At 48.6% G+C, this 22,834-nt stretch overlaps 1 protein-coding gene across 1 annotated transcript; it reads left to right on the top strand.

Moving 5' to 3' along the window:
- The first annotated feature begins 218 nt into the window (after nt 1-218).
- On the top strand, nt 219-22,445 carry SOAT2 (sterol O-acyltransferase 2). Its single transcript, XM_053373375.1, has 15 exons — nt 219-391; nt 2,067-2,125; nt 3,828-3,955; nt 6,741-6,800; nt 8,170-8,277; nt 8,952-9,234; nt 11,167-11,242; nt 12,157-12,238; nt 12,865-12,910; nt 13,317-13,446; nt 14,614-14,711; nt 16,287-16,385; nt 18,875-19,010; nt 20,788-20,933; nt 22,080-22,445. Exons 1-15 carry the CDS (start codon nt 295-297, stop codon nt 22,128-22,130), a joined length of 1,599 nt encoding a protein of 532 aa, XP_053229350.1. The 5' UTR covers nt 219-294; the 3' UTR covers nt 22,131-22,445.
- The last annotated feature ends 389 nt before the right edge of the window (nt 22,446-22,834 follow it).

The raw sequence follows: 22,834 nt of genomic DNA, 5'->3' as shown, positions 1-22,834 counted from the left end.
ATTTTAAAAATCTTTAATTTAATTTGGGGTGCATGGATGAAAGAGCACCTTCGATATCAGAAGCCATGGAAACATGTCTCTCTTAAGAACCCACCAACTCTCAGTCTGAGTGCAGAGGTCTGGCTGTGTGATACCAAGTGCTTCAAGCCTGATAAGGCTTTATCTTATCACTGCACTAATGATTTGCAATTTCAGATGAGGACTTTACTCCCCTCCCGCCAGTGAGTCATCTGACCAGCTGGCCGGACTGCAGAATTGAAATCGAACCATTGGGGCTCAAAATTCAGTCCTAACATGGAGCCTAGGGAGTTGGGCACCGAAAACCTGAGGCGAAGGAGATCCCAGGAGAAGGCCCAAGAGGAAGAAGAAGCGCCACAACAAGTACCAAATGGTGAGGAGCAGGGCTTTTGTTTTCCCCAGGGGGAACTCACAATAACTCAGTTCCGGCACCTCTCAAGTGGGCACCATTGCCATTCTAAGAGAAAGAGGGAGGTGTTCTTGGTGAGTTCCAGCACCTCTTTTTTTAGAAAAATAGCATCTCAGGGAAAGTTCTGGGGCATGATGCTGCAAAGGAATGCTAAGACAGCTTTGCTGAAAATGACTGGGATTGCATGGGGACCCACAGGAAAAGCTAAGGTCTGGGCTTTTGAACCAATGGCTTTTGTTGCAGCCGCTGACTCAAAGGAACCTCCCTTACTTTACATGTGCCCCCTTTTTTTAAACTCAGAAACTGCAGTGGAAGGAAGGCAAAGCATCCCAGGAGAGTGGTAGTGGTGAGAGATCCCCTCAGGCCTGGAGAGTGACATGGGTTGGTTAGCAATGATAGTCTGTTATCACCTGCTGTTCATTAAGGAAGTGGTGGCATTGGGAGGAAGGCATAGAGAATTCAGCAGTGGCAGACTGGCTGAGCTATGGAAATGGGCGAACAGTTTGCTAGGTATTGTCCAGAAACAGGGGTGCTTCCAGTCAGTTACCATTTTGGGGTGGGACAGGCAAATTTTGGTTCTGCAATAACAGTTGATTTCACACACTTGCACAACAGACCTGATCCTCCCCAACCCCCCACCCCAAATTTGACTTTTTACAATAAGGAAAGTGACATGAAAATACTTGGTGTAAGATCGTCTACCCCCCCCCCACATTTTTAAAAAAAAAGTTTTGTTAATTTCCCACTAGGAACACAACTATTAATATTACACTGAACTTCAAACAGAGTTGTCTTCCTTCCATAACCATGTCAATAAATATTAAGTTCCCATCATTGGTAGTGTTACTAAAAGTTTCATATTAACATATAGTTTCTTGCCTTTTTCTTACATCGGCTACAACTTGATATATCTGGCTATATTTGGTCCAATTTTACTAGACCAATTTTAATTGTTAACAGGTTAAAGGCACATCTGTGATTATTCCAACTTTTCATACTGTCAACATTGAATTTTAGTTGTGTAATAAAATGAGATGATGTATTTAATGAATGCAGCCTAGCTCTTCCTTTTTGGTGGTCTTTTGAGACAAGCACATTTTCCTTGCTGGTTTTATACGCTGAATCATGGCATTTGTTAGAGGTGTTAACAAAAGCAAGTGTCCTCTTCCATTATCTGAAAACGGGGGAAATATCAAGCTGATAACTGGGTATGTTAACACCCCACAAACAAGTTCAGCTGCTTCTCTCAGTAAGTTAAACAAAAACAAATTATGTTGCAGTTCTATGCACACTTACCTAGAAGTAAGTTCCATTGCACTCAGTGGGGCTACTTCTGCATAGACATTCATAGGACCCTGCTGTTAGCCATTAATCCTTTCACAGCTCTGAAAAGAAATTGGAATTGCCAGCTATTAGAAATAGTCTGATTCTCACCACCCCACAACTTTACCACCTGTGTTATCAAGCATTCCTTGGCACTATGGCTGAATTCTACTACAGTAACCAATCTAACTTTGGCCACATGCAAACCCTGCAGTGGGAGGGAGGTACCTGCCTATGATTCCAGCAGTGAGCTATCAGGTGTCCATCGGACCACTGTGTTCCTGAGCATCTTCCCTTGCCATCTCTAATTATCTAGGGGACGCCAAACACCTGGACATCATCACTGCTCATATCCAGTGGAAGAGACACGTGGAGGTAACAACAGTTGCTTTCAGAAGCATTGCCTGGGATGGAAAGGGCCCTGGGTGAGGCAGATAATCTCCTAGCCCTTTTGCACGGGGAGGAGAGCAGTCAGTCAGGTAAGGCCAGGGACCGGGAACCTGTGGCTCTCCAGTAGACTGTAATCTCAAACTTCCCTTACCTGTTGACCATGCTGGCTGATGCTGAAGGGAACTGAAGCACAGTAACATCTGGAGGGCCATAGGTTTCTCACCTCTGCTGTAAAGCCATGAACCAACCATTAGGATGTCGCTCACAGCCAGAGTGTCATTCAGTAACTAACTTGTGGGAATTCAATGGTGGTCAGGCCCTCAAAGCTTTCCCAAGAGCTGGCGTTATCGTTTACATCCATATCATAATATTGGTTTCATATTTTTTGACCTGGCAATATATTGCAATTAATGGGGTGTGTGGGGTGTGGGTGTACTATGCAAAAATCACAATGTGGGGAATACTGTGAAGCCAGCCAATGCCTCTGCATAGCTCCATTCTTATTTCAGACATCGTGATATATCGGTATATCATGATTTTTAGCTGGTGATATACAGTCGTACCTTGGAAGTCGAACAGAATCCATTCCGGAAGTCCGTTTGACTTCCAAAATGTTTGGAAACCAAGGCGCAGCTTCCGACTGGCTGCAGGAAGCTCCTGTAGCCAATTGGAAGCCATGTTGGACGTTTGGGTTCCAAAGAACGTTCGTGAACCGGAACACTCACTTCCAGGTTTGCGGCGGTCAGGATCCAAAACATTCAAGTCGCAAGGTGTCCATCAACCAAGGTACGACTGTATTGCAATGTTGAAAACCAGATTTCACCCAGTCCTCGACATAAGTCCATAATTTAAATTTAAATTAATTGCATTTAAAAGCAGTGAGGAAGAGTGTGAGCAAGGTGACCTGTGTGCTTGGTCATTCTGCTGTCTGGGTGATGCTGACTGTTAACAAGCAAATTCAGGGGCCTGCTCCTTGCTCTCCCTTCCTGTGGGTGTTTATCCTTAAGTAGGGTTTGGACAGGACTTCATACAGAGGACTCCTTCAAACAAAGGACCATCCTCTGTCAAGCAGGACTTATCACCACCTGAAAGAAGGCAAAAACTCCCAGAGAATAACAGAGAAGGGGATGAGGAAAAAGCCCTGGGGTTGTAGGGTGGGTCTTTCCTAGATAGTAAAAAGGTAAAGGACCCCTGACAGTTAAGTCCAGTTGTGGACGACTCTGGGGTTGCGGCGCTCATCTCGCTTTACAGGCTGAGGGAGCCAGCGTTTGTCCGCAGACAGTTTTTCCAGGTCATGTGGCCAGCATGGCTAAGCTGCTTCTGGTGCAACGGAACACCGAAACCAGAGCAGCACATTTACCTTCCTGCCGGAGCAGTACCTATTTATCTACTTGCACTTTTTGGCGTGCTTTCGAACTGCTAGGTTGGCAGGAGCTGGGACTGAGCAACGGGAACTCACCCCGTTGCGGGGATTTGAACCGCCGACCTTCTGATCGGCAAGTCCTAGACTCAGTGGTTTAGGCCACAGGGCCACCTGCGTCCCTTTTCCTAGTTAGTAGGACCCCAATTAAGGGGAGAGTGGAGGGTGGCATGAGAAGAACTTGTCTTTTACGTCTGTGCATTCTGGGAAGCTCCAGGGCAAGGGTGGGCAAGGGAGAGGGCTAATCTCCTGGTGTTTTCTTGGCAGGCGATGAAGTCAGAGCTCCTGGAGCAGGTCCACACTCAGCTCAGTGAGCTGCTGGACAAAGCATTGGAAGAAGCAGCATATTCCTTTCCCCCTCGTTTGAGGAACGGCTTAGCAAAGCAAGCAAACAGGTAAGCAGGCTTTTTAACAGCCAGCTCCACTTCGACCTCTGCTTTCCCAACAACAAGCAAATACAGGTGCAAAGTCTAAGCAAACCAGGGGCGCTTTCGGACTTCCGCTATTTTCAGGCGAGATTCAAACACATATTTGGCAAATTCAGGTTCTGCACTCGCAGTTGATTGGGAGGTATCATTTAACAAACCCGCTTCCATGTAAAGATCAGACTTTTTTTTGCGATAATGGGGAAATGCACTGGTTAACAATACCATCTAATCTCTCTTAAAACAAATCAGCGTTGAATGCTCACCCAGCAAGTCCTCTGGAAACACTCAGCAGCTGAAACCCACAATAACGTCAGGGGAAAACAAGGTGGCCACAAACAATTCAACCTTCATTCAAATGACTAGCTAAAACAAACAAAAAAATGTCCTATGACCTTCCTTGAAAGGTGACAAAGTGGAAGCTGCCTGAACACTGAGTTGTTGTGAACGCGAATGAGATACAGTGGTACCTCGGGTTACAGACGCTTCAGGTTACAGACACTTCAGGTTACAGACTCTAAGGTAAAGGTAAAGGTACCCCTGCCCGTACGGGCCAGTCTTGCCAGACTCTAGGGTTGTGCGCTCATCTCACTCTATAGGCCGGGAGCCAGCGCTGTCCGGAGACACTTCCGGGTCACGTGGCCAGCGTGACAAGCTGCATCTGGCAAGCCAGCGCAGCACACGGAACGCCGTTTACCTTCCCGCTGGTAAGCGGTCCCTATTTATCTACTTGCACCCGGAGGTGCTTTCGAACTGCTAGGTTGGCAGGCGCTGGGACCGAACGACGGGAGCGCACCCCGCCGCGGGGATTCGAACCGCCGACCTTTCGATCGGCAAGTGCTAGGCGCTGAGGCTTTAACCCACAGCGCCACCCACGTCCCTAGCGCCACCCACAGACTCTACTAACCCAGAAATAGTACCTCGGGTTAAGAACTTTGCTTCAGGATGGGAACAGAAATCGCGCAGTGGCAGCGAGAAGCACCATTAGCTAAAGTGGTGCTTCAGGTTAAGAATAGTTTCAGGTTAAGAACGGACCTCCAGAACAAATTAAATTCTTAACCTGAGCTACCACTGTAATGAAATGCTATTATCTAATCTCAGGAACTGGTAAACTGCAAACTAAATGGATGGAAAGATACCCCCGGGATTTCAAGTTGCTCCTAAGAGATAATTAACCATTTTTAAAGCACTGAAAATGTGTACTAAGTGTTTTAAAACAACATCATGATGTTCCTGACATCAGGCATATAATATGTAAGGCACAACATAAAAGAAAAGGGGGATGGGGAAGAAAGAAGAAAACTAGCAAATTCCGGCAACAAATTCTTAAAGTTACACAGCTACTCTAATAAAGATCAGTTTGAAAAGGAGAGGAAGGGGCAAATGGCAACTAGAGTAGGCCCACCTGTCCAGCTTATTTGACTGTGTAGTATACTCTCCCATATGCACTCCCACTGCTGGTTTGGGAAGCGGTGTACATATATGACATTAGCCATGACCCTTGCCTGTCATGCCATTTCTTATGAAACACTGCATTTTTTATGTGTTCTCCCTCAAACCGCTTTCGATCCGAATTGAGAACATGAACAACCTGGCTGCTTTTTGAGCCAGCAATGTGTACGCAGCCTTTGTCTATGGCAGCCCAAATGGGATGGTTGTGTCATATGAATTCTAAGGTCTCAAATACAGAATAAATATTCATAAATGCACACATATGTGCGGGAGAGCAATCCTGAAGCTAGCTTAGCTCCCCCAGTGAACTCAAATATTCCTCTGCAGTAAGGGAGGCAAATAGGAAAAGCCTTCCCATTGTCTTTTTGCTTAAAATCCTGTCTTAAGGGCGTACTTGTGTATGAATAGGGTGAGCCTGTGACCTGGATTCAGGAACTAAAGTAGATCACAAAATAATGGCCAGGCTGCCCAGGTAACACAATCAGAAGCCATTATCAGGTATCCTGGCAGACAGGATTTCTGCTGTAGACCGCCTCCTGTGATGTATGTATGATGATTGGTGGTCTTTGGCTAAGGGGGTTTGGCAATGTCAAAAGTGTTTAAAGGTTGCTGCACACTTTTGTTCAGGGTCTTTCCCTCCTTGGAAGGAGGGGAGGAACTCTGTAGCAACAGCAATGTAAATATCTGTCTTGTTTTCTACTGGATCCTGCCTCCATCCATTCCTCTCTGACCGATCAGGGACTTAGGGGACTCAGAGTCCCAAGGGAGCTGGGCAGCAAAAGCCAAACCCCAATTTTAACATCAGTTGCTAATGCATATAAGATGAGGGAGAGAGTGGGGGGTGGTAAAGGTAAAGAGACCCCTGGCCATTAGGTCCAGTCGTGGCCGACTCTGAGGTTGCGGCGCTCATCTCGCTTTATTGGCCGAGGGAGCCGGCGTGCAGCTTCTGGGTCATGTAGCCAGCATGACTAAGCTGCTTCTGGCGAACCAGAGCAGCGCACGGAAACGCCGTTTACCTTCCCGCCAGAGCGGTACCTATTTATCTACTTGCACTTTGACGTTGGCAGGAGCAGGGACTGAGCAACGGGAGCTCACCCCGTCGTGGGGATTCGAACCGCCGACCTTCTGATCGGCAAGTCCTAGGCTCTGTGGTTTAACCCACAGCGCCACCTGCATCCCTCCACAGCGCCACCCCCTGCAGCAATTAAGTAATGTCCTTTTTCTGCTGCTCCCAATTCCTTGCCCAGAAACAACTGGGGTCTAAGAGATCATGCTAACCATTCCCTGCCTTGGAACCTTACAGGGAGAAAAGCCCACAGCAGGAGAAGCAGAAAGTGTTTGTTGAACGGCAGTCGTTGCTTGAGTGAGTATGTCCTGCTTTCTTGCTTGCTCTTGAAATAAAAAGAGGGCTACTAAGAGGGAGGCCCTCTTGTGCCATATATGTAACTTCCCAGTAAGTCATTGGATGAGTTACTAGTGACTCAATAATATGAGGCAAAGCAGGAATGGCAAATGTGTGGCCTTCTAGATGCTGATAGTCAAAGAGTGAACTGGCAGTAGACCACACCATTCAAAGTCGGAGTGAACTCTTAATTTGCAAAAAGCACGGTCTTCACAGACTTGCCTGAGTGTCAGTGTTAAGTTGTGGGCCAACATATCAGACAACACAGCTATTCTTCAAACAGCTCTTGTTTATTCAAAGGCCAGAACAGAACTGAACTGAGGAGCTCAGTCAGCCTGCTTATATAGAGCTCCAGAACAATATAACTGTAGCAACTTTCTAAAACTATCCAATCACTGAACGTCACTTTCAATCCTTCATTTGCATACAAACTACCCAATCACTGAACGTCACTTTCGATCCTTCATTTGCATAACTATCTACAGTATCCCCCTGCTGGTCCAGAGTGAGAACTTCAGTACATAACAGTCAGGCCAAATAAGCACAGCAGCTCATCAAGTTTCCAAGACTGACAGTCCCCACCTCCCCACAGCTATCTAAGTCCCCTCCTTGCCAGGGCTTTCCCCAAGCAATCAGAGACTGTGCCTATGTGCAGTCTGCTGCTGCTCCGCCCTCTTCAGCCCTCTTCTAGTTCTGGGAATGGGGGGGAGGGGAGCTTGTTGCAGCAGGAAGGGGTGACACCCATGACTCTTCACTGTCCTGACTCACCTCTGCCTCACAGCCTCCCTCCTCCCACTCACCGGCTTCGGCTTCTGATTCTGGAGTTCTCCCCGCCACAGAGATACTTAGCTCACCAAGTCCTGTTACCTCTTCAACTTCCGACACCACCTCTTCCCAGTCTTCTCCCTCTGACCACTCATCATTGTCCCTCCACAACTGCACAGACTCTGAGCTTTCTTCCTTTGGTGGGTCCCCAGCTGGTGCCTGCCACACTGTTCCTTTGTGTCCAACCAGTCCATGACACTGATGAACTGCAACTCCCATCACTCCCGACTATTGGCCATCATGGCTGGGGCTGATGCGAGCAACATCTGGAGAGCTACGGGTTCCCCACCTTGAATGCAGAGCACTGCATTCCCAGGTCATGTTAGATACCTCTGGGGTAAGGTCCTTTTTCTGAAAACAAGAGGCACCTGCTAGGAAAGAAGTAGGATCCCTATCGTACTACTTCAGACCCTGGCTGCATATGCATGCATTCCATGAACACACCACCACCACCACTGCCTTAGAGCTCACACATTGGCAAACCTGTTCCCCTTCTCTTTTGCAGCGAGCTGCTGGATGTAGAGCACTTCCGCACCATCTACCACATGTTCGTGGCCATGCTCTGCGTCTTCGCTGTCAGCACCGTTGTTGTGGATTTCATTGATGAAGGACGGTATGGTTCAGCAATGGGGCTGGGGACATGTGGGGCTGCATAGGGAGACTCCTCTGTGCTTTGCATGGTAGAACAGTGGAGGGCAGCAGGGAGGAGGACTTGCAGCAACATGCAACCCTCCCAGTCTCTGTATCAGGTCCATGGAGCTCTTCCCACACTTTCTGAGCCGCGCCCTGCTTTTCGCCCTCTCTGGGTGTTTCTGCCTGGCTGGAATTTGTCCTTGAACTGTGTCAATGCCTCTTGCACACCTGGAATAACCAAGGGTCATCCAACCCCCTGCAATGCAGCCATCTCAGCTAAACCATCCACGAAAGATGGCCATCCATCCATCTGGAGGGAGGACAGAGACGGGTGTGTGCATGTGTGTGCAAAAACTATCCCACTGAACAGAGGTAAACATCTGTGCTTGCTGCTCTGCTCACTTTTGACTCGCCTGCTACTGGCAGGTGGCCCCTGAAAAGTTGCCCAAAAGGGAAAGGCGGTCCTCAGGCTGGAAAACGTTCCCCATCCCTGTCCAACGGAAAGATTTGTGTGCTGTGATTTCCAATGCCCCTGGCTTGAGACCCAACTCACAGTCCCCCCTCTTTATTTGGAACCTGTTGTTGCTTACCCGCTTGAATGACTCCCAATGTTGGTTGCTGTGTCCTCAGTGGCTGCCTTTCCATCTTTCACAGCCTTGTCCTGGACTTCGAGCTCTTCATCTTTGCTTTCGGAAAGCTGCACGTGGCGCTCTTTGCCTGGCTCTGCATGTTCCTCTACACCCTAGTGGTCCCCTACAAGGCCCTGCAGATCTGGACTAGCTGCTTAAGGACTGTCCGGTTCCCCAAACTCTTCACGGCGGCTGTGGTTGTGGCGCTGCTGCTCTGCCACACTGCTGCCCTGGGCTTCTATCCCATCCATACTGTAGTCAGCTACAAACTGGGGCCTGCCTCCCGTTTCATTGTCATCCTGGAGCAGGTGCAGTATTGTGACATCGTCATCACCAAGGGAGATAACTCCCAAGCAGTCTGGTGGGTGGAGGGGGTGGCGCATCAGGGTAATTCAAGGGAGAGAGGGGTGCATTGTAGGGGGGAGGTTAAGGGTGGTGGTGGCTTTTTCCCCATTGGTACTGGTAGGTCTGAAGGCAAGGAGACCAACAGTAAGTGGAGCCTGAGAGCCAATGACAAACAGAGCCAAGTAAAGCTAGTTTTGCTCCCTATTCTCTTCCCGGCTGGATTCTCCAAGCGCAGTGAGGTTTAGGAGCAGAAAGTTGCCACTGGCTGTGCCGCCTCCTGGACTGGTTGCAAGTAATAATAATAATAACAATAATAATTTATTATTTGTACCCCATCCATCTGGCTGGGTTTCCCCAGCCACTCTGGGCGGCTTCCACAAAGACCAAAAATACACTAATATGTCATACATTAAAAACTTCCCTGAACAGGGCTGCCTTAAGAATGTCTGAATGTCAGGTAGTTCTGAATGTCAGGTAGTTCTGAATGTCAGGTAGTTATTTTTCTCTGATGGGAGGGTGTTCCACAGGGCGGGTGCCACTACCGAGAAGGCCCTCTGCCTGGTTCCCTGTAGCTTTGCTTCTTGCAATGAGGGAACCACCAGAAGGCCCTCGGTGCTGGACCTCAGGGTCCGGGCAGAACAATGGGAGTGGAGATTAAGAAGGGAGGCAGATGGAGGCAGGCTAAAGGTGGACTGAGGTTGGCAGGACGCTGCCCCATTCACCTTAGTATATGAGCCTCCATTGCTTAAGGGAAAACCAAACAGTGTCATTGGGGTTGAAATGGTACATCCACATGCCCAAAGCAGAGGTTCCAGGCATGTGAACAGGCAGTGAAGAATATAAACACCTGCAGTGGTACAGATGTATATTTCTATATATGGGCTGGAGGTGTGCCACACATCTGACATCTGGCCATGGAACAATCTCGCTCTTGGTTTAAAGGCATACGCATCTGCTGGGGCCGGCCCTCCTATTAGGCAGAGGTAATCGCCTCAGGCAGCTGATTTTGAGTGGCAGCAATTTCTTTTTTGCTGCTATCACCATTATCAGTAACACATAACCGCAACGGCACATTTCTTATTTATTAAAAGCCTTTCTAAGCAACCTGATATTTTACAGTTGGCCTCAAGTTCAATTCTGGGCGGGACCTCAGTCAGTGTGGTCATTTCTGAGAGCTAGATGGGCAAGCGGTCTGACTCTGCATAAGGGGCAGCTTCCTATGTTGTGGGAAGGCGGTGTGGTCAACAGCCTGGAGGCAAGCAAAGCATGCAATTGAGATGGAAAGTTAGCAAGTGGTCAAGATGATACATAGCCAAGTGGTGACTGGGGGCCAGTCATCCTAGGGCAGCTCAGTCTGTGCCGGTCCAATAAGCTGCTCAGAATGAAGATATAGGCCATGGCAAAGAGCAGAACTCTATTGGCCCTCTGGGTCATGGGGCAGTAAGTTGGTAAGAAGAAGAAGAAGAGTTTGGATTTGATATCCCGCTTTATCACTACCCGAAGGAGTCTCAAAGCGGCTAACATTCTCCTTTCCCTTCCTCCCCCACAACAAATACTCTGTGAGGTGAGTGGGGCTGAGAGACTTCAAAAAAGTGTGACTAGCCCAAGGTCACCCAGCAGCTGCAAGTGGAGGAGCGGAGATGCGAACCCGGTTCACCAGATTACGAGTCCACCGCTCTTAACCACTACACCACACTGGCTCTAAGCTGTAGTGCCACACTCTGGCTATCTCGGTGGTGGTGCAGGAAAAAGCAGACCTGGCGTTCCCTCCTCTGGCAGCAAGAGAAGGGTGCCATTCTGGGTCCTGCCACAGTCCCCCATTCAAGGCAGCCACACACCCAGCACCTACTCAATTGTTCCCCCTGTTTCAGTGCTTGCTTCCCCCACCTGCTTAGATCCGGTTCCTCATGAAGAGCCATGCGTTCCTGCGAGAATCTGTGCCTCCTATCCTCTGCGCTGTGTCCCAGGATGGTGAGTTTGATTGCGGGGTGGTGGCATCTATGCCAGCCCTTCCATCAAGAGTGGTGGGACTTCAGGACCAGAAGAGTCAAATGCCAGAGGGTGTTACTACAAATACCTCCCTCTGCCTGCTACTGCAAAGCAAACGAAATCCCTGCTCAGTGCAAAGCTAAACAAGAGCTCTCTGTTTCCACCATTGAGTGCATAATCTCCCCTATCCACCCCACCCCCCCGATCATTGCATAGGCTATCTTATTCAGCAATTTCTCTGAATAATTGGCATTGACCTCACACTTCAAAGCATATCTTTGTGATCATGAGAGCTAGAAACTTTGCTTTTTGCACTCAGTTCACTGATTCTACAGTTACATCCTTCACAGTATACACAAAGCCTTGGGTAAGTAAAGGTAACGGGACCCCTGACCATTAGGTCCAGTCGTGACCGACTCTGGGGTTGCGGTGCTCATCTCGCTTTATTGGCCGAGGGAGCCAGCGTACAGCTTCTGGGTCATGTGGCCAGCATGACTAAACCGCTTCTGGCGAACCAGAGCAGCGCACGGAAGCGCTGTTTACCTTCCCTCCGGAGCGGTACCTATTTATCTACTTGCACTTTGATGTGCTTTCGAACTGCTAGGTTGGCAGGAGCAGGGACCAAGCAACGGGAGCTCACCCTGTCATGGGGATTCGAACCGCCGACCTTCTGATCGGCAAGTCCTAGGCTCTGTGGTTTGACCCACAGCGCCACCCGCGTCCCTCAAAGCCCTGGGTATTTTATGCTAAAATGGCATTGCAGAAAATGGAAGGATCTGTGCTTAGTGTACCATGCCAGAGCAAGTTCTACTAAGTTATCCCTTTTCTCATTGTACAATACACAGTGCTTTGCTTCACAGTGCCCTCAGCTGCTCCTCTCTCTCTTTCCTTTCCAGGAAAAGGGCGCCCACCTGAATTCTCAACATACCTGTATTTCCTCTTCTGCCCCACTTTGATCTACAGAGAGAGCTACCCAAGGCGAGTCCTCTTCTCTCCATCCTCTTTAAAGGCTTCCAGGGTCTCTAACTTCGGTACAAGGACACCCTGGGTCAGAAAGGGAGGAAAACTGGCAGAGCATCAGAATCCACAATGCTTTTAAAGTATCCCAAAGTAAAGCAGGAGTGTGCTGTTGCTGGTTACAGTTTTCAAAGAATTCCTTCGTATCTTTTTTCTGTTCTTTCTGTTGTTAGCGAGTCCTTAAGAAGTGCTGAGTTTAAGCAGCAAATTGGTGCTTCGGGGTTATTAAAATGTAGTTGTTCCTTGGCTGTTATAGGGGTGTGATCTGATATCGCTGTAAGTCCAGTATCTGCTCTTGTTAGACTTCCCTTTAAAATACCAGAAATCCTAATGCAATCCATTCTAGTATAGGTTTCCTGGTGTGGTCTTTATTAGGGCTTTTAAAATTTAATTACATCCGATCAGGAGGAGAGCTTCATGCTAGAAGGCTATGATCGCTCAGTGATGACACCACTCCCCCCTCAGCTTCCATAGTGCTTCCCACACCTGTCTTGGGGAGTGGTATATCCATCATTCTTCCCAAAGAGAGGGAACGGTACTCCTGTAAGGAGGAAACCTCCACACAGTGCCTTCTCTTTTCCTTGTAGGACACCTTACGTGCGCTGGAGGTACGTCATCAATAACTTTGCTAAGGTGAGAGACGCAAAAACAATGATTCCATTGGCTGGTCATTACATCTGGCCTCTCTGTGGGTGAAGAGGGTTCTTAGGGTCACGGGATAGCCCCATGAACCTAAGATGAATGGTTCCAAGTTTCAGGAATCCTGGGTACAGGTCTCTTTCGTGGGTGGCCCCACATGGGCTTACCTGGCAGTGGTGGCACAGGCAGCAGCAACACTCCAATCTGGATGGCTGAAGGCTGCCAATTTAATGTCCCACAATGCCTCAGGGCAGTGCTATGTTGGGAGCATTGTGGGAAATTAAAATGGCAAGGAGATCCAGCCACTTAGAGCAAGACCTGAATGAGATGTTGACACTAGCTCTGAGCCTAAGACACACCCACTGCTGTGGGACGGAACTTTCCCCTTTCTGTTCTGCAGGTTCTTGGGTCCTTGTTTTACGGGTACTTCATCCTGGAGCGCCTTTGCATCCCTGTCTTCAACAACATGAGCAAGCAGCCCTTCAGCACCAAAACCTTGGTGCTCTCCATCTTCAACGCAACGTTACCAGGTAGGTGAGCAGAGCAGCAGCTCTGGTTTGCATGGGGGCACAAGGGATGGAGGTCCGCCAGAAAATAAAACGGTGGGAAGCAGTGAAGTCATATTGAGTTGCTGTTGGGTAGGAAACCTAGTGACCTGTGGGATCGGCTTCATTCTCCCCCCCCCCCGCCTCTTAGTCCCTCCCATTAACCACCCACATTGCCTCAGCCTTCTCCCTTATCTACTGTCACCCTCCGAGAGTGACCAGTAATGTCCTTCTCCTGTTTGTTCCTGACTTCCAGTAGTCAGAGGTTTACAGTGGTACCTCGGGTTAAGCACTTAATTCGTACCGGAGGTCCGTTCTTAACCTGAAACTGTTCTTAACCTGAAGCACCACTTTAGCTAATGGGGCCTCCTCCTGCTGCCGCGCCGCCGGAGCACGATTTCTGTTCTCATCCTGAAGCAAAGTTCTTAACCCGAGGTACTAGTTCTGGGTTAGCAGAGTCTGTAACCTAAAGCATATGTAACCCGAGGCACCACTGTATGTGTGTCAGTGACGTCAGCACGCCGGGGGGCATGATGATGTCACACGAACATGCCCTACCCCGGTGAAGGCGCACAGACCCAGGCACCCACAGCCAAGGGGCCAAGCCAGAACCGCTGGTCAGGAGAACCCCCAGAACAGCACACAGAGTGAAGATTGAATGGATTGTTCTAACTTGCAAGCTGAAATGCTTGTGTTGGTGGAACGATTGCCATAGCACTATGCTGAATTCCTCTTCTCCTTCACTGTATGTATTTATTATTTATTATTCATGCTTTTAGATTCCAAGGAGCTCAAGGTGGCCCATATGGTCCTCCCTCTCCTCATTTAATCCCCTGTGAGGTAGGTTAGGCTGAGAGGCTGTGACCGGCCCATGGTCACCCAGTGAGCTTCATGGCTTAGTGGGCATTCGAACCCTAGTTCATCACTATAACCGCTACACAACACTGTCTCTAATAATGGTAGGGCATGCCCCTGCTGAAGAGGCAAAGATTAAAATTGCAAGTGCTTCATATACTCCGTTGTGGTCAAAACTGATCCAATGCAGCCTAAACCTGTAGTGATTGTACTGCAATCTTACACGTCCCTTGCATGATTCTTGCCCCCCACCCCATCTGTACACTAATTTCCTCCTCCATATGTCTCTCCTCACAGGGACCTTTCTGCTGCTTTTGGCATTTTTTGCTTTCCTGCACTGCTGGCTGAATGCCTTTGCTGAGATGCTGCGCTTTGCTGACCGGATGTTCTACAAGGTGATTGGCAGGGGAAGGGCAGGGAGGAGGTTGGACTGCTTATATTCCATCCCATCAGACACACATGGCAGGTCATTTGGCTTCCTGGGAATGCCAGCTTTCAAATTTTGCCTTCATAGTTACAAGCAGTGCTGTTTTTCTAGAAAAACAAGAGTTGGATTCTCACAGCATGAAAGACTGCCATCTACAGTAGCGGTGCTAGCAGAGAAATGTGAGGAGAGGCAGTCTGGAGCAGAAATGGCAGGGTATGGTTTTGCAAGAGAGCATCTGAAATATACTCAGAGTCGCAAAGTGATTTCATGCTCTTTATTCAGCTCATAGTGGTGAGGAGGAATGAATGAATGTCCCCTCAAAGTATCTGCTTTATATACATTATTTACACAATGGGCTGCACATGATTGGCTAATTCCGGAATTCTACTGTAAGCCAATCAGGTTGTGGATTCACTTCTATCTGGAGCATGATTGGGTAGTTCCTGCCAACCAATCATACTGCTGCATTGTTCTAGGACCAATCAGACTGCTGCATTCTGAATCCTATTGTTCTAGGACCAATCAGACTGCTGCCTTTTGGATCCTATTGTTCTAGGACCAATCAGACTGCTGCCTTTTGGATCCTATTCAACTCAGTACATAACAGCATCTGTACAGGGAGCTGCTACTGAGGCACTGCAGCAGAGAATGGGTAGGGGGACACAAAGAAGTGACCAGCAGTCACAGAAGCCCTTGTCTGTAGCCCCCCAAGATGTGGAGACAGGCTGTGGTTGCTAGATGGTGGCAAACTGCATTCTGTGCAGCAGACGCAGGGAACCTTTGTTCCTCCAGGTGTTGCTGAACTACAACTCCCATCAACCCTGGTGAAATATACTCGGAGTCGAGAGTGGATTTCATGCTCTTTATTCAGCTCATTGTGGTGAGGAAGAATGAATGTTCCCCCAAAATATCTGCTTTATATACATTATTTACACAATGGGCTGCACGTGATTGGCTAATTCCGGGATTCTCCTGTAGGCCAATCAGGTTGTGGATTCACTTCCGCCTGGAGCTGGATTGGGTGGCTCCTGCAAACTAATCAGACTGCTGCATTGTTCTAGGACCAATCTGCTGCATTCTGAATCCTATTGTTCCAGGACCAATCAGACTGCTGCATTTTGGATCCTATTCAACTCAGTACATAACACCTGGCAAGCATAGGCAACAGCGGGATGGTGATGGGAGTTGTAGTTCAACAACATCTGGAAGGGCAAAGATTCCCTACGCCTGCTGTACATGCGCAGATGCACTTTTTTTCTATTACTGTTTCATGTACAGTCACATTCGGTGCCAGTATCCAACTTAGGTCTCATGGCTGACCCCGGCACAGACTCAACTCTGATAGAGCAGGCTATAGAGAGTGGGCAAAGATGAGCATTTGTCAAAGGAACTGGCCACACAGGGCACACTGGCCATGGAGCACCTTCTCTCCTGCAGGCTGCCTGAACATGTGTGGCCCAAAATCTTTCGGGGGGCGATGATGCACAGTGTGTCACACATAGCTATCCAGATTCATGATTGCACCTCCCTCTTTCTATCCCAGGACTGGTGGAATTCCACATCATTCTCTACATATTACCGGACGTGGAATGTGGTTGTACACGACTGGCTCTACTACTACATCTATCAAGAACTCGTGTGGGTAGGTAAGGCTTTTGGGGGAGGAAACAGGTGTGTTGCACTGTTCGCTTCCTTTGGAGCTCAATCTGCTGTTTCTTTGCCCCTCTTCCACCCCAGGGTTTCCTTTACTGCCCCAAACTGCACAGGCTTCATTTTCCAGGATCTCCCTAAAGGACCCCTGTTATGTACTGAAGTTCTCACCCTGGGCCAGCAGGGGGATACTGTAGATAGTTTTCACTCAGGTCCGCATATGCAAATAAGGAATTGAAAGTGACGTTCAGGGATTGGATTGTTACAGAAAGTGGTTACTGTTGCGTTGTAGTGGAGCTCTATATAAGCAGGTTGGCTGAACCCTTCAGTTCAGTTCTGTTCTGGCCTATGAATAAACAAGAGCTGTTTGAAGAATCGCTGTGTCGTCTGATATGTTCACCCACAACTTAACAACCCCTCTGCCAGGCTGCACCCCCCCCCCGCAACATGCCGTGGGTGCAGTAAGAGTGCATTGGTGATGGATTTATAGTGGACCGTCCACACATCGGTTCACATTAGTTATTCTGTGATGTTTCCTCCACATTACTGCACAAGTGTCACCTGGAAGGTCTCTCTCCGTTTGTTGGGGAGGGGCCTTCAACAGGTGCCCAATGAACCAGGGAGTGTTTTCAGGGTGTGAGACTGAGGAAAAGGAAAACCTCCCAAGTGGGAGCTAGAAACACTCACTTATTTGAATGTGGATTGAAGATTGGGGTATAATTAGTGAAAAAAGGGACGCGGGTGGCGCTGTGGGTAAAACCTCAGTGCCTAGGACTTGCCGATCGTATGGTCGGCGGTTCGAATCCTCGTGGCGGGGTGAGCTCCCGTCTTTCGGTCCCAGCTCCAGCCCACCTAGCAGTTCGAAAGCACCCTTAAGTGCAAGTAGATACTGTAAATAGGTACCGCTTTATAGCGGGAAGGTAAACAGTGTTTCCATGTGCTGCGCTGGTGCTGGCTCACCGGAGCAGCTTCGTCACGCTGGCCACATGACCCGGAAGTGTCTGCGGACAGCGCTGGCTCCCGGCCTCTTAAGTGAGATGAGCGCACAACCCTAGAGTCGGACACGACTGGCCCGTACGGGCAGGGGTACCTTTACCTTTAGTGAAATATACCCGGAGTCGTTCAAGAGAGTTCATGCTCTTTATTCAGCTCATAGTAGTGAGGAGGAATGGAAGTTCCCCCGAAATGTCTGCTTTATATACTTTATTTACACAATGGGCCCCATGTGATTGGCTAATTCCCGGATTCTTCTGTAGGCCAATCAGGTTGCAGATTCACTTCCACCTGGAGTCGGATTGGGTGGCTCCTGCGGACCAATCAGACTGCTGCATTCTGAACCCTATTGTTCTAGGACCAATCAGACTGCTGCAAATTGGATCCTATTCAACTCAGTACATAACAATTAGAATATTTTTTTCTTCCTTTGCCTTCCTCTCTTTTGTCCTTTCTTTCCTTCTGAATTCATTTGTTCTAGATATAATTTTATTGTATTGCAAAAACTTTAATCACAAAATTCTGAAACAAGAAACAGGTGCCCAAAGGACAATAGGGAGGGTGTTTGCTGGATACGTCTTTTTTTACCACACATGCCCAAGACCGGGATCTTTCACATACAAAGAAAACTACAAAATGAATGTTCTAGATGCACCTTTGTGGACGGGGGTTTTGCAAGTTAGTGGATGCCACTCCTTGCCCCCATAAAATAACTTCTGGGAGGGAAGTACTTCCAAAGTGTAAATAAGGGTGAAGTACCTGTTGTAACTCGGGACGCGGGTGGCGCTGTGGGTAAAAGCCTCAGTGCCTAGGGCTTGCCGATCGAAAGGTCGGCGGTTCGAATCCCCACGGCGGGGTGCACTCCCGTTGCTCGGTCCCAGCGCCTGCCAACCTAGCAGTTCGAAAGCACCTCCGGGTGCAAGTAGATAAAGAGGGACCGCTTACCAGCGGGAAGGTAAACGGTGTTTCCGTGTGCGGCTCTGGCTCGCCAGAGCAGCGATGTCACGCTGGCCACGTGACCCGGAAGTGTCTCCGGACAGCGCTGGCCCCTGGCCTCTTGAGTGAGATGGGCGCACAACCCCAGAGTCTGTCAAGACTGGCCCGTACGGGCAGGGGTACCTTTACCTTTACCTTTACCTGTTGTAACTGCTCTGTCTTTCCTCACCTGGAGCAGCTTGCCAAAGGGGCAGAGCTGCCATGCTAGCTTCCCACCAGGGTTGCTTACCAGGAGGGGAAAGTGGAGGGGCAAGGCGGTGCAAACGCCAATCTGCCATTCCTGCTGATGCATTTGCACCATGACAACTTCTCTGCTGCCTCACTCCTCTCCCAGTAAGCAACAACAGCACACCTGTCGGGAAGTTAAGTGTCGCGGCTCCACCCCACCTGGCAAGCTGTTTCCGTTCTTCACTTTTCACTAGAGAGTGAACACAACATGGGCTGTTTCATGTACAAAACCTGCAACTGACCTGTGCACTTTGCTCCTTCCAGCTATTCAGAGGAAGGGCCCGGGTTGGGGCAATGCTGTTTGCCTTCATCGCCTCAGCAGTCGTTCACGAATACGTCTTCACCGTGTGCTTTGGCTTCTTCTACCCTGTCATGTTCACCCTCTTTGCCTTCTTTGGAGGTCAGTACTGCCTCAGAAATCCATCTGAGCAGAAACCACCCCACCCCAGACTTGAGCACCGTCAAACTCTTGCAGTACGAAAGGGAAAGGACATTGTTTTCTTACGTTCTTAAACGGCCCCGTATGGTGCAAGGGAGCTTTTTAACCTCATGCACACATTACATGCACCAGTCTTCCCCTACAGGATTCATCCCATAGGCTGTTATTTCGCCCTCCCACCCCCTGCTCATACTCCAGGTCCCCCTCCAGGCAGTTTCAGATGGTTAAAAAACATTGCTTTTCATTTTCACTTACTCATTGGACCTCCAGTGTACAGTAGTACCTTGGGTTAAGTACTTAATTCGTTCCGGAGGTCCGTACTTAACCTGAAACTGTTCTTAACCTGAAGCACCACTTTAGCTAATGGTGCCTCCTGCTGCTGCTGCGCATGATTTCTGTTCCCATCCTGAAGCAAAGTTCTTAACCTGAAGCACTATTTCCGGGTAAAGGTAAAGGTAAAGGGACCCCTGACCATTAGGTCTGGTCGCGGACGACTCTTGGCTTGCGGCGCTCATCTCGCTTTATTGGCCGAGGGAGCCGGCGTACAGCTTCCGGGTCATGTGGCCAGCATGACTAAGCCACTTCTGGTGAACCAGAGCCGCGCACGGAAACGCCGTTTACCTTCCCGCCGGAGTGGTACCTATTTATTTACTTGCACTTTGATGTGCTTTCGAACTGCTAGGTTGGCAGGAGCAGGGACCCAGCAACGGGAGCTCACCCCATTGCGGGGATACGAACCGCCGGCCTTCTGATCGGCAAGTCCTAGGCTCTGTGGTTTAACCCACAACGCCACCTGCGTCCCATATTTCTGGGTTAGCGGAGTCTGTAACCTGAAGCGTATGTAACCTGAAGCGTATATAACCCAAGGTACCACTGTATGCAGAAGTTTGTATTTCGAAACCATGGCCATACATTTTGGGTGGCCCTGTTTCACTTCCAAATGTGACAATGCGCTCAAGCATTCAAGTTCACTATTGAACTAAGGTTAGTGCAACCTGGAGTGCTCCTGTTCAGAGTCGCAGTCAGTGATGCCATGCACTTTTTCCAGGACACTCCGTTCCATTCCCCTTCCTTCCCAGGTTTTTCACATCCACCTACAAGACACACAATGTTTGCAGCCACTGAGCATGCTCAGTGCTATCCTCATTGGGCTGGTGTTTAGCAGGGGGAGATAACCCCAAAGCTTCCCCCCCAAAAAAATATTTTTTCCTGCTTCTTCAAACTTTGGCCTTCCCCTGAGCCTGCTGATACCTTCCTCATGCTTCTCAGGAGCCATTTGGGTTGCAAAGCTGCCATAGCTCAACATCGGAGCTTGTTATTGATATATGACGACACATCTGAATGCCTGCAAGTTGGATTTAATATGCTCTGTTCCCAAATTAGTTTCAGTTCTGCATGAAGTGAGAACTGCTATTCCTCCAAGTTCTAGGAATGAAGGGTGGCAGAAGGGCCATAGTTCAGTGGTTTGGAGCATCTGCTATGCCTGTAAAAGGTCCCAGCTTCAGTTCCCAGCTTCTCCAGAGAATGCCCCATCTGAAACCCTGGAGAGCTGCTGCCAATCAGTGTTGGTAGTATGGAGCTAAATGGACCAATAATCTGATTCACATTCCTATGTCACTACGGACCAGGGCACTGCTCTGTCGCAGAGGTTCCCAGAAACTGGCAGGTGAGAAATACCTTTGGTCCAGTGTGGTCTGGACTGTGCCCAACTAACCTTTTCTCCTGGTCTTCTTCGCAGTGATCTTTAACTTCATCCTCAATGATAAGAGAACAAGCCCCGTTTGGAACGTCATCATGTGGACATTCCTGTATGTGGGCCAAGGAATCCAGGTCTGCCTGTACTGCCAAGAGTGGTATGCTCAAATCCACTGCCCACTCAAAGAGGTGAGTATGCAGACTGGCTTGTGGGTGTAGAACAAGCCCTCAGTTCCTCCCATGTGCCAACTTGCAGAAGGCACAGCCAAAGGCATTTTGCTGCCTGAAGAACTCCCAGTTCTGTCCACTTCCTGGACCTCCCCATCTGCTGCCTGAGGCAGCTGCCTCACAGCAGGGCCAGCCCTGCTATCAGGGATCAAAAGTCCCCAAGCCTGATTAGCACCGATTAGCACACATAAAGGCTCCACAATCCTGTGCTGTTCTGCCATATTATTAATAACATGGTTTCCAAGCACATCAGTAAATGGCAAAATCCACATAGAATCTTGTAGCATCTTGAATAATAAGTGTGCTTGCAGGCAGGTGTTTCTTGTGGGATTGGTGCTCCTCCTGCATGCATCTGTTTTTGCTGTGTCCACACAATGTTGTTGCCATAAAAATGCTGGCCTGCATTCACACCCAGTCAATTTGGATTTACAATGGTACCTTGGGTTAAGAACTTAATTCGTTCCGGAGGTCCGTTCTTAACCTGAAACTGTTCTTAACCTGAAGCACCACTTTAGCTAATGGGGCCTCCCACTGCCACCGCGCAATTTCTGTTCTCATCCTGAAGCAAAGTTCTTAACCTGAGGTACTATTTCTGGGTTAGTGGAGTCTGTAACCTGAAGCGTATGTAACCTGAAGCGTCTGTAACCTGAGGTACCGCTGTACTCTTCCCAGGAGAAATACTGTAACTCCCCCCCCCCCCCGTTCTGTTCCAATTAAACCTTCTCTACCCGAGACCCTGTGGAAACCCTTTGAGTCAAAGTAGACAATATAGGCTATTTCACAGGTGGTCAAACCTTGAGATAGCTCAATGACCTGCTTTCAGTACTAAAACCCTGCCTGGAAACTCCCTGCCAAATGTATTATGATGTACGTAAGTGTTCCTGGGCTAGAGCCCATTTCATTATATTATGCCATAATGCTCATAATAGAATGAAATGGGATTATAAAGTGTGACTCCGTGCACTAGCATAAATTGCCACCATATCGACCTAGATCTAACCACCAGTGAAAGGCATGACTTCGTGTATTCCTTTTTGTCTTGTCAAAGTCCTTTCCTTTTCTGATTCTGGCCCTCAGTGATGTTTGTTGTTGTTTTCTGCCTTTCAGAGGACCTTCTGGGGGATAGTGACTCCACGTTCTTGGTCCTGCCGCTCCTAGGTCAATGCCAACTACCTTTGAGAAGCCACCTTCCCCTTTGCTCCAAACAGATCTTCCTGGACTCACACTCTGACCATTAGAAGAGTCGGAGCCCAACATCTTCAGAGGAGGGTTAGGTTGTCCATACTTGCTGTTGACTCAAATTCAAGTACCCAGCATTGACTGACTAATCCTTTCCCCAGCATAGCAAGGTGATTTACCTGTCCACTGTTGTTGCTTGATTCCAGCATCTACGTAATACTTCAAAGTTTGCCTACTCAGTTTATTCATGGCTGTTTTCTACTTTAAAAAATAAAATTCTGTGCACACAAGTAATTTGGATTCTGCTCCCAGAAATGTGGAGTTCTGCATCATTCATATACTATGTGAATTACTACCTTTTGTTTTTTGTTTCGGTTATGCTTTTGCAGCTAAAGATATACAGCAAAAGATATAACCAAAAAGGTTATGCCTTTGCAGCTAAAGATATACAGCATTTGCAGACATCCTGCTAAAATTACATGATTGTGTAGTCATTTTTTAAAAGAATCTGTTCCCTGGCTATCAGCTGTTTTCTGGGAAATGTGGCCTGGAATGGACTGCCACAGCTGCTTGGGACTCAGTTGGCTGAGCTGAAACTGGCTGATCCGAGGCTGGTGTAAGTTCAAAAAGGGGTCCTTCCTGTTCAGCTCAGCTACCTTACCAGGCAATCCAGTGTAGAACAC

This window comes from Podarcis raffonei, chromosome 2 (assembly GCF_027172205.1).
Source record: "Podarcis raffonei isolate rPodRaf1 chromosome 2, rPodRaf1.pri, whole genome shotgun sequence".
Classification (NCBI taxonomy): domain Eukaryota; kingdom Metazoa; phylum Chordata; class Lepidosauria; order Squamata; family Lacertidae; genus Podarcis; species Podarcis raffonei.
The sequence above is the reverse complement of the archived record's forward strand: the minus strand, read 5'-3'. Positions and strand labels throughout refer to the sequence as shown.